At 31.6% G+C, this 12,126-nt stretch overlaps 1 protein-coding gene across 1 annotated transcript; it reads right to left on the reverse strand.

Annotated features, from left to right (window-relative positions):
* Window positions 1-587: 587 nt before the first annotated feature.
* Window positions 588-9,996, reverse strand: Smp_173010 (putative dro/myosuppressin receptor; the record flags this gene model as incomplete). The annotated part of the gene is made up of 3 exons (XM_018794877.1): window positions 588-788; window positions 8,932-8,996; window positions 9,198-9,996. The coding sequence occupies 3 exons, from the start codon at window positions 9,994-9,996 to the stop codon at window positions 588-590; spliced, it is 1,065 nt and encodes a 354-aa protein (XP_018649245.1).
* Window positions 9,997-12,126: the final 2,130 nt, after the last annotated feature.

The following is a 12,126-nucleotide window of genomic DNA, read 5'->3' on the forward strand; positions in this document are numbered from 1 at the left end:
GATACAATATGCCCGTAATCAATAAATATATTGAAAGAAATCGCATAAATCGACAGTGAATACTCATAAACCAGATAAAAATTTATACACATATATATGAGGTGTCTAAATGATTGATATGAAAGAGGTTAAACTTCGTGATCCCCCGGGTAGATATTTGTCATTATAAACACAAGTACTCCTTCTGAGGCGAAATAAAGAAAGAACACGATATTGTATTCAGTCATTCTCTTTAAAATAACATTGAATTACCAAACATAATTATGGTTTTATTGTAAACAATAAATATACAATAACAAAGATATGATTAAATCTTGTGAAGAAAACTGAATTTCCATTTATTCTAGCTACATATCACATTTGCAATTCGTCTCCTCTAGTTTCATATGTATTTTTTATGTCATTATTGTTTTACTGTGTTTAACAGGAAATTAAAATATGCCTATACATATGTATCTCACTGTGGAAAATATGAAGTGAATGAAGGGAGAACATGATTGAGATGTTGAAAAATGCATTTAAAAGAATGAAAAGAATAAGCGAAAAAAAAATGAAGGAAAGTAATAAAGATTTATCAATAATGGGCATTAGGTCTTTTTACATATTTTAAATATCCGTGTACAGAATTGTATGAAAGTTGTACGAAATTGATGTGACATTGAACAATACAATATAAAATTGATACCATTATTAACAATTGTTAATAGATCCATAAAATCACCCAATGCATTATACACAGTATCTGTGAAACAATCACCAACAAGTCCACTTAAAAATAGTAATATTGCCTGTAATGTATAAAAAGTAGTGAAAGAAGCGAACATTATAATAATGAATCAGGTAATTTAATGTTATATATATACATACATATAGCTACAGTGCAAATAGACTGATAGAATTTAATCAACATCAAAGGGACTAGATAGTCATGTTTTGTTCAATCAATTTAAATCTTAAAGGAAACTCCAGAATAGCTTGATGATGAGGCTGAATGATAGGAAATCGATTCCTTCAGGAATCACCATTTCCCTTGACATTTCTGGTACATCTTGATAAAGCGTTCTGCATAACAATCAACTTAGGTCTATGGTTTACAGTTCACAACCAACCACCTCACATATGTATGAACGATCTTGTATATATCCTTTCAGAGTCTGACTTTTTCATAAATTTGATTGATTTTCCCAAGTTATATGACGTTATGAAATAAAATGTTTATATATTAATCCTGAATGCTTTAAAACAGGTGATGATAAATTATTTCGATATCGATGGACCCTCAAGGAGTTTTTGTTTTTCTCTAAACTATTGCATAACAATGATAAGTATCATATGATAAGTTATCAGATTAATTTTATAAAAACAAATTAGATCACATATAAATTTATCAAATATCAATCCAATGAAATAGGGGAGAAATAAGAACTACTGAAGTACTTTTGAATATATACTACTTCAAGATATCAACGGAAATCATTTGAAGTCTTATTAGAAATCAACGAACTGATGTTACTGTTAGATGAAAACTAACCAATCTACATAAACATTCAATTTTAATAAGTTTGCTTTATGTTGATCTTTTTAGTTAATTTTCTTTATATTCGCTACATTCTTTTAATTTACAATCTATACTTCTTTTAATGCTTGAAAATTATTTATATTTCTATCAGAAGGGGTGTTGTGGAGATTTAGTATTTTCATAGTTGAAAGCATGAGTCGATTGAAGCTAGACCACCAAGAAAAACCTGGAAGTACTGGACGGCCGTTTCGTTCTATTGTGGGACTCAGCAGTGCGCATCCATGATCTCGCCTCACGAGATTCGAACCCAGGACCTATCAGTCTCGCGCCAGTGCACTTAACCGATAGACCACTGAGCCGGCATCCGATGATGTTAATGTCTAACTTCAACCAATCCACGAGGTTGGGCAACCATTTACCAATTGTCCTCAGTGAGTTCCTATCTCACAGCAGACTTGGTTTGAACTCCACTGGTCACGGATTCTCACCAGAACTCCAGGAATTGTCTCGCGAGGCGAGATCGTGGATGTGCACTGCCGAGGCGTCCCACAATAGGACGAAACGGCCGTCCAGTGCTTCCAGATTTTCCTTGGTGGTCTAGCTTCAATTGACTCATGCTTTCAACTATTTATATTATTACTTAATAATCAGCGTCAATTTGAAATGTGACTTTATGTGTTTTGATTTTTAAAATATTGGCACTTCACTAGTTCAGTCATCTTTTATTTTCAAACACCTGGGTATTCTGTTTTTTGTAGCCAACTATAACAGTTTAAACCTTACATCTCAAACTTCCATTTAATGATTTTCTTCTATAACTAATCATTAGGTATTATTATGGTGTAAATAATTTGTAATTTTAAGGATTATCATATCATGAATGAGAACAAAATATATAAGTGAACAATATTGTTCTCAACTATATCCTAATTAGGCTTTACTATTATATACAGTAATATTTATATGCATAGACGAAATTATTAAACCAATTAAGGCAGTTTATGAGTCAGTGATGACATTGGAACAGATTACATAACTAATCACAATAAGTAAAAAAGTATAAATTGATAGTGTGATAACAGGTGTACTAGTTGTGGTAGAAGAAGATTAAAGTTTACAAATTTCCTATGAATACAAAGACTCGAAACCCTATGACTTCTGCTACGAACAAGAGGAGAGATCGAACCTCATAAGGAAAACTAGTAGAAATATGATAAATCATTTCAAATGACGTACTTATATCTACTACATGACATCTATCTATCATGTGTGATAGAACACAGCTGAGTATTGCTTTGACGACACCGTTTCCGAGCCACGTAGGGAGTTTTTCACCAACTCTTCGGATGAAATCATGTATCGTTCTGTGTTGAACAATATTTTACTATTGGTTTGCTTTATTTTTCTATACATTAAAGTTTCTACATTGTTAACTAACTGTTTGTAATTAAACATGTATTTTTTCAGTGACGTAATACTTTCTAATGTGGTAAACAAGATAAAACTGTGGTGAGACTATAATTTATGGACAACGTTTGATTGACACTAGACTGACCTTGAGATTGTCCACCTAATAACCTGGATCAAATGAGGGTTATAATACTATGTGAGGAATTTGAATTATGATCTACAGTTGATGATTTAGGTTAGAAATTAGATTTCAGGTTTTCATCACGAACTGACATTAGTTAAAATGCCAAAGTTCTATTTAGTCAAGTGGATAAGTGAATTTCGCGCCGAAATCCGAAACCTGTTTTCTTATACGTGATTGGTTCGTCTATGAATTATAGTCACGCCAAAATCATCATTAATTAGTGAACAATAATTTTTCTTATACTGTCATCAATTTTACTCTAATGATATTTTACCATTTAAAAAGAGAACAATAAAGAAGATCAAATTTATTTCCGGTAAAATAAAAAAGAAATTAATCAAATTGTTGTTTTCTTCATTAACATTAAATGATTTTTTTCTTCTTTACGAACAAGTTGAATTCAAATTCACTTAGTATTATTTTTTTGAATCTTCCCAATGATGCTTAGGACTGCAACTGGTCAGACTCTTATTGGCATATGTGCATATCTATCTTTGCTTATATTGCTTGTGAATTAAGGCGATACGCACATTATGCACATATACCAATTAGAGACTGACCAGTTGCAGTCCTAAGCATCATTGAGAAGATTCAAACAAACAATACTAAGTGAATTCAAACTTCACCCCATTGCACAAGCAAATGGCTATCAGGACTCAGTGGCTCAGTGAATAACGTGATGGCGTTTGAAGCGAAAGGTACTGGGTTCGAGTCCCAGAGTGAACATCAACTCTGAGATGCAGGCACATTCAGCTGACGAGTCCCAAATAGGACGAAACGCGCGTCCTGGATTCCACTGCTAACCACTATCCATCTTTACTTATAAGATGAATTAATTTTTTTTTTCAAATGTTATATCCCGTAGATAATTATGAATGGTAATTTTGAGAACTATTTATGGACCAACATGATACGTATATTTCCTATTGTATAACTGTTAAGGAACATAACTATTCATATTCATGTTTCCCTTATTATAAGCTTTGTTTTGACCTATGAACTACTACTATACGATTTATCATTCTTGAGTTATCCCTAGTCTATTAATTATGGTTCCCCACCTTCACAGCCACTTTTGGCTGAATCTTGTACAAATGTTATTTTCTATTTTATGTTAAGATGTGGTCAGTTTGTTTGGTATATAAACCCAGTATTTTTGAGAATAATGGTTCATATTGCAGAGGCTGTTATTGGTATTCTGGACTTAACTTGCTGGGCTAGGCAGAAAGCAGGACTGATAAGTACTCAAGACTGCTCGTACGGTTTTCGTGTATCATTGCTCTGATCGATAATTCCACTCTAATTGGCGGTCTTATAACGTTCATTTAATAGCAGGGCACTCAGGCAATCGATATAACAAAAAGAGTATTGTATTTCATATTGTAAGAATTCCCTTGAATATTTGGTAGGCTGAGGCTTATTTTTAATAAGATAATACATGTATAATAAATGTACGTTATGTACATACTACGTTGGTCTGCAATGCACTTTATAATTATTCTTATAACAGTTTCTACTGTATTAAGTATTTGTATACATACTGATCATTATATAGTGAATAATTTAATTATGACACCCTGATGGTATTCTTATAATCATTTGCCTAATTAAATGAAATTCGATATTTTGATAAATCTTAATGAATCATCAAGAATTTGATATAAATGACAAGGTAGCTGAAAGTTAGTTAATCCATAAAATCTATGATCAAATAGAAAACATCGTGATTTTAGATCATTGAACAACGTTGATGAATAAAAACCTAGTCAGAGTTGTTTACGAAATCGGGAGGACGAAAAGTGAATGTCCGGCGCTTTAACCGGGTTGGTGGACACGGAGGGTTCACCTAAGGGAGTTGGAAAACCCTGATTCCATTAGCCCATGAGCTCCAGTATCCTGTGGGAACAAATGGCGTATGAGCCAATTATTGGTCACCGGCTACCATGGGACTGCATCTCCTTACGATGCTCCACTGCCTTGTGTATCAGACCTTTAGATTAATTGCTGCGAGTATGGCTCCCTACATCAACCACCTGTTCCGGTTCGCGCACCTGAGCACTATCACAGCCCTCACACAAATCAAATAAGATTTGTGTAGCGCATATGTATCTAGTGCCCCTTTGTACCAATGTTTATGTGTTCAAATAAATAAATAAGTCAGAACTATGAATTAAAACAATAATTCTGGGAATAATACAGTGAGAATTCTCTTCTAAAGAAAATAATCATTTAATTCAAATTACGCAATTATAACGTCTCTACCCGGAATGTTTGTTAATAATTTACCATACTTTACCATTTATTCTTTAGTCTATCAATATACATCTTCTTGTGGAGTCCTGACAACTATAAAATGTATATTCAAGCATATTATGTTTATATCAATAATCTATTCGAATAGGAGTATGTAGCAAGTTGAATTAGTGAGTAGGATATTTTTATCTCTATAAATTTTTCAAGGTTATTCATAATGAACTAAGCATATGAAAATCTTATATTTGAATAAATTAGTCGCTAAGATAAGAGTTTATTTACATTAATCTCCGATGACCAATCAAAACAATTTGTTTAACTTAATAAAATTTTTTATTAAAAATTGAATAACTTTATTGATAATGCTGTATTGAGTATCACAGTGTACAGGTGAATTCTGAGAGGATAATTAAATCACACTAGATATTCATGTAACTTATACTATGAGTATCATTAATATTACTGGTAGTAGTAATAGTAGTACGTAGTAGTAAGCAGTAGTAGTAGTAGTAGGAGGAGGAGGAGGGGAAGGAGAAGGAGGAGAAGGAGGAGGAGGAGTAGTAGTATTAGTATAATCGAACTATGGAAGTAGGTAAATCGAATGAATCATTGACATATTTTTTGGTAATTAAATATTTTATTACAATAATTTATTGCAAAAATAAACTTAATGACTTTTTGTATGCAAAATAATCAGTATCTACATTTTGTTGTTTCTTCGAATTGAATTATTGTCACAAAATAATAAAATATCTTTATGAAATAATCAAGATTGGATGAAATTAGACATTAAGACTGTTGGATCCCAGCTCAGTAGTCTAGAGGTTAAGCACTCACGTGAGAGATCGAAAGTCCTAAGTTCGAATCCCGCTGACGGGATCGTGGATGAGCACTGCTGAGGAGTCCCATACTATGACGAAACGGTCATCCAGTACTTTCAGATTAGCTTTAATTGACTCATGAACTCAACTATTGAATTATAGTTGTTGATAGCATAAGTTTGACATTTCAGTGTTAATGCTTAATTTTATTTTATTGATGTGGAGTTAAATCAATCTTCATTTTATTTTGAAAGAAAATTATGATTTCCTATTTGAAATTATCAATGTAGAACTAATGATCAGTATCACGCGATATTCTTCACTAATCTTTTCAATTATTATAGATTTTAGATTGAAGATTTCTATATTTTTGATTCAATTAGATTAAACTGGATATTGTACCTGTACCTAATCTCTCTCTTTTTTTTGTGGTGAATGAACATGACATAATTGTGATTGACCTATGAATGAATACATTAGCTCATTGAATAATGTACAGTAATATGGATGATTAAATAACACACTACTGTTGTACAAACTCTTCAGTAATTGAAATTTCATTTTATCTTTTTACAAGAAGTACATGTTCATGTTCTGATTAAAAGAGTATAGTGATTAAACTAATTCTATATAAACCATTCTTGACATTTTCATTGTATGATGGCTGAATGAGCAAACATGTCAGAATGTTTACTTTTGAAGTTCACTGATCGAATTCGGATCATTATTGAAGCAAGAAAGCGAAATTTTTCGTACGATATGAAGAAAGCTGAATTCTAGGTTCACTACTGTACTGGGTCATAGGTCAGTAATGCTGATAAATTTTAAAATAGAAAGGAATGATTGTCTACTGTCCCCTAGAACTCACTTATCTTGAATCTGAATTCGGTTTGTGACTAAAACCGAGAAGTAATTACATTTATCACTATGGTTTAGCTCAGTTTATAAGAATAGTATTGTTGAGTTTAATTACATTTTTTCCAAACATCATGTTTATTCAAAATATTTCGTTCTTCTAACATGTTATATTACTTGCTCCATCAAGAGCTTCCCTTCCTTTTTGGATATAAACCAAATCTAAATTATTTACATCTAACTAGGACAGAACAAGTTTTGAAGGAAGACAAATTATGAAATTTAGAACAAAATTTGGAAAAAAAATAATATTCCATTACAATTGTCGTTGCAAATTTATCAACTTCATTAAAGGTTATGGGAGAAGTAATACTAGTTTTGATCACAGACATATCAAATATATGAGCTCTGATGAAAGACTGATAAGCATACGAAACTGTGCCAACTCCTACTAATATCAACAAGTAGGGTTTAAATCAAACTTTGTCATTCAAACAATAGAATGAAACCTAAACCACAAAATTTATGTAAATAAATGTTTCCCAAACAATGATTGGAAATTTAAAATACATGGATTCTGGGGGTAGCTAGTGTTTTGTTTTGAATGAGATATCTAAATATGTTTAGTGTGATAGACCTGATTTAGAATAAACTTTTGGATAAATCCTCACCAGTGAAATTGAACCAACGTTTTATATACTTCCCAACTGAACAAGTAATTGACTCCTGTCTGTAAAATTTCCGCTAATATACTACTATTTCAATCCTTCAGATACAACGGCATACAAATAACTGAACATATTAAGGTCAAACAAATCCTGTGGGAACACTAAAATGAGCTTAGTTTTAAACACAGTCAAATTTGTTTTTTTTTATAAGAGACGTCATTATGATGTAACTACGCCTACCACTAAAGACATTACTTAGTTATCTAAGGAATCATTTTAATAGTTGAATTCATGAGTCCATTTAAGCAAGACAGCCATGGAAAACCTGGAAGAACTGGACGACTCTTTCCTCCTAGTACGGGAATCTTCAGCAGGGCTATCAATCATCCCTCACGCAAGATCTAAAGGTAATGCGTTTGTGCACGAAACCAAATGTCCTGGGTTCGAAATCCGCCTGCGGTATCGTGGATGCGCACTACTGAAGAGTTCCGTACTAGGAAGAAATGGTCGTCCAGTTCTTTCAGGTTTTCCATGGTAGTCTAAATTAAATCAACTCATGAATTAAACTATTAAATTCCTACAATCTCTACAAAAACTCTCAATCTGATAAGGAAGCATTTGTTCACACAATCAATAATAGAACTGATCACTTAATACAAATAAATCGATTTAAAAAGTAAATAAAATATCAATACAAAATTAAATAATGCTTAAAAACAGTCGCTCAAAACAATTGTCTGTGAACCAACACCAAGATCAGAATTTTCAATACAAATGTCAAAACAGTTCTACTGTATGGGGCGGAAACCTGGAGAACTACGAAAGCCATTATCCAGAAGATACAGGTGTTTACTAACAGTTGTCTACACAAGATACTTCTGATCCGTTGACCAAACACTGTCAGTGACAACATACTGTGGGAGACAACAAACCAGATTCCAGTGGAGGAAGAAATCAGGAAGAAGCGCTGGAAGTGGATTGGGCACACTTTGACGAAATCACCCAACTGCATCAAAAGACAAGCCCTCTCATGGAATCCTGAAGGCCAAAGAACACATTACTCCGAGAAATGAAGACAGACATGAGAAGAATGAACAAAAACTGGATGGAACTAGAAAGGAAGGTCCAGGACAGAGTGGGTTGTAGAATGCTGGTCAGCAGCCTATGCTTCATTGGGAGTAACAGACGTAAGTAAGTAATATATATATTTATACAGCTTACCTGAGGAAGTAACGTAATCATAAATATGATAACAATAGCTAATAAAAATTTTGTCATTCTATTTTCTGCTTTTTCACGTTCATTTTCAAAAGTAGTACGTTTTTTTAATAGAGTATCATTTTTATATATTGAACTAGTGGTGTATGGCAATGTGTTAGACATATGAACTGATTGAAATTTAACATTTACTTTTGTATTATGATTAATGAATTGATGTTTATTATTATGATCTAATTCATTATTATCAATGATCACAGAATTTGAACTAGTAGGATTTTGTGGATTGGATGTTTCAACAATAGGATCAACACAAATGATTGATTTAGTTTTCATTTTTCTCATACGTGAATTTTGTCTACGTATTGTAAATATAATCAAGAAACTGAGTACACATAAACATAATAATGGAAGAAGTTTCAAAAAAATTGCTGTATTCCAATAAAGATAATTTAACATAACTTCATTATCCACATAAGTAACCATGTAACTAATCACTTTATCTTGATTATTATTTTGTACAATATGATGATTCATAATACATGGAATAGATAATATACTACTGATTACAAGTACTATAGTAATAGCAAGTTTAGCTCTTTTCATACTGCATAAAATTTGACATTGTACTATAAATTTAACATAGAGAACACGAAATACAGCTATAACAACAACAATATAACTTGAAGTTAAATGAAGAAAATTTTGTAGACTAATATGAAATAAAAGATAAACAGCCCAATTATAAGTTGAATTACGTGTATGACGACCAATTAAAAAATAACTTGTAAATGGTATATAGAAAATCATTAATAAACCATCACTAATTGCTAATGATGTTAATAGAAAATTTGTTGGTGATATCATATCACGTTGATTAAGTACAATGACAATACAAATATTAGATAATATACATATAGGACATAGAAATAATGTAATATATCCATGCATATCACCATAAACACGTCCAAATAATTCTAATGATTCAATAGGTTTACATTTTGTATTGATTATTGACATAATATTAGTAGTTGTTACTAATGATCTTGTTGTCATAGATTGATTCATTTCATTTATTGGTGATGTTGATAGATTGTTTGTGGTTATTGTTGATGCTATGGTTGTTATCATTGTTGTTAATTGAGTCATATTATTGAGCATGATTCAACCTGTTCAATATATATCCTAAATTATATAATCCATGAAATTAAAATAACCTGAACACAATGTAAAGAGATAAAGGAAATATAATTTAGCGCTAACACGTAATCGCTAGAATTAACACATTAATTGAACACTAATTTACATTGCCACTCATTAGGGGAACAGTTTAACAAGAAATTTGGCACCAATTATATCCAAGCCATTAAATACAAAGATTATCTTTTAAATAATTTTAGAGGCTGAAATTTAAATAATTCTAACAGTTCATCTGACAGTGTGGTAAGAGCTATTTATGACAATACAAAATTATCATAGGTAATTAAGGTTTAATATAAGTCTGTTCAAATTCTTGTCCAATCTTGTTCAGATATCGATTTATTATGCAATGAGAATATGAGTTATTTGACGTGGAAAGTCCTCAGAATGAGGTATGGGTATATATGTTTTCTGTTGTTTTGGTTACGATAGGGAAAAAATTCATTTCTTTGTTTATATTAAGGCCAAAAGCACTTAGTAAAACAAATTAACAATTGTACTATAGACGTTAGATACAAGGGACATGATTAATATTTAAGGAACTAAATATCTTAAAGAAGGAGTAAGTGCTAGAGTTCTGTAAATATTGGAAAATCGGAACAATCTGAATAGAAGAGATGGACTATAGTTAGCTACACCATGGCAACTGTTGTTTAACAAATAAAAGCACAAGCCTGAGAATGATATAGTAACTTATATCATTCGAATTCATCTCTGACTACTGTAAATGTGATAACGTAAGTCATTATCCATCTGTTCTTAATCCACAAATCCCTAGACAGGTTTGATTTGTTTATATATACTTTCAATTGCACAATAAAAAGATGTTTACATTTTCCCTGGCCATGGCCAAAAGCATCATATTTCATTGAAAATTTGAAAAAAACAGCATACAAATACAACACGTAAATACATGTTTACTATACATTGAATTCGTATTTGAACAGGATTACATAACTCGTTAAATAAACCTATTTTAAACTGATTTTTGATAATTCTGATTTTATTTCCCTAATCACTCGTATTTCATATAATTCATATAACCTGTGAATTGCATTATTAAATTTTGTTTAAAATGACAAAATGATTTGCAGTGTAGGAACTAAAAGTTCAAACCAGTAATCTTAAGTCAAGTAATAACTATAATATTAGTAAGCAGAGATGGATGTTGGTCAGCGATGGAATCCAGGACGCGCGTTTCGTACTATTTTGAACTCGTCAGCTGGCTGTAACTGAGAAAGTGTTTGAAGCTAACGACACTGGATTCGAGTCTCAGAGTGAACATTAACTCTGAGATGCAGGTACATTCAGTTGACCAGTGCCAAATAAGATGAAGCGCGCATCTTCGACTCCACTACCAGTCACAATCTATCTCTGCTTTAGATACTTGCGACTTAAGGCAATATCGAGGCAATCCGTAAGGATACACATACACCAATAAGAGGCTGATCAATCGCAGTCCTAAACATCAATGGGACAATTCAAACAACTAATACAGAAAGGAATTATAATATTTGTTTGGTATATTTATTCACATTAAATAGAAAATCATCAAAAAATTAGTGAATTTATTTTTTTATTTTTTGAAAAAGATTGAAAAATGATCATTGACATGCATAAGTACAATATTCAGTTTATATTATAATTTCCCACTGATATATTATTTTCTTCATAGGAATAATTAAACTATGGAGAATTTTGATAGAAGTTTGTTCTTTGACCTGGATGGTTTGGTCTTGGAGCTTTCAACATTCTTCTAAACGACATCAAATCGATAAAAGTTCCACGACCAAATCATCCGGCTCAGAAAACAAAACTGCATTAAAATCATCTACTTGATTGGCTTTTCTCAAAATTAATAGAATGATGGTGAAACAGAATTATTCAAGATAACATTGAATTATCATATATCTAAGCGAAAGTAACCTGATTTTCATTTATGAATAAGCTGTACCATTTATTTGTAATATGCATATATACAAACTGGAAAAATAAACA

Source organism: Schistosoma mansoni, chromosome 1 (genome assembly GCF_000237925.1).
Source record: "Schistosoma mansoni strain Puerto Rico chromosome 1, complete genome".
In the NCBI taxonomy this organism is placed as follows: Eukaryota; Metazoa; Platyhelminthes; class Trematoda; order Strigeidida; family Schistosomatidae; genus Schistosoma; species Schistosoma mansoni.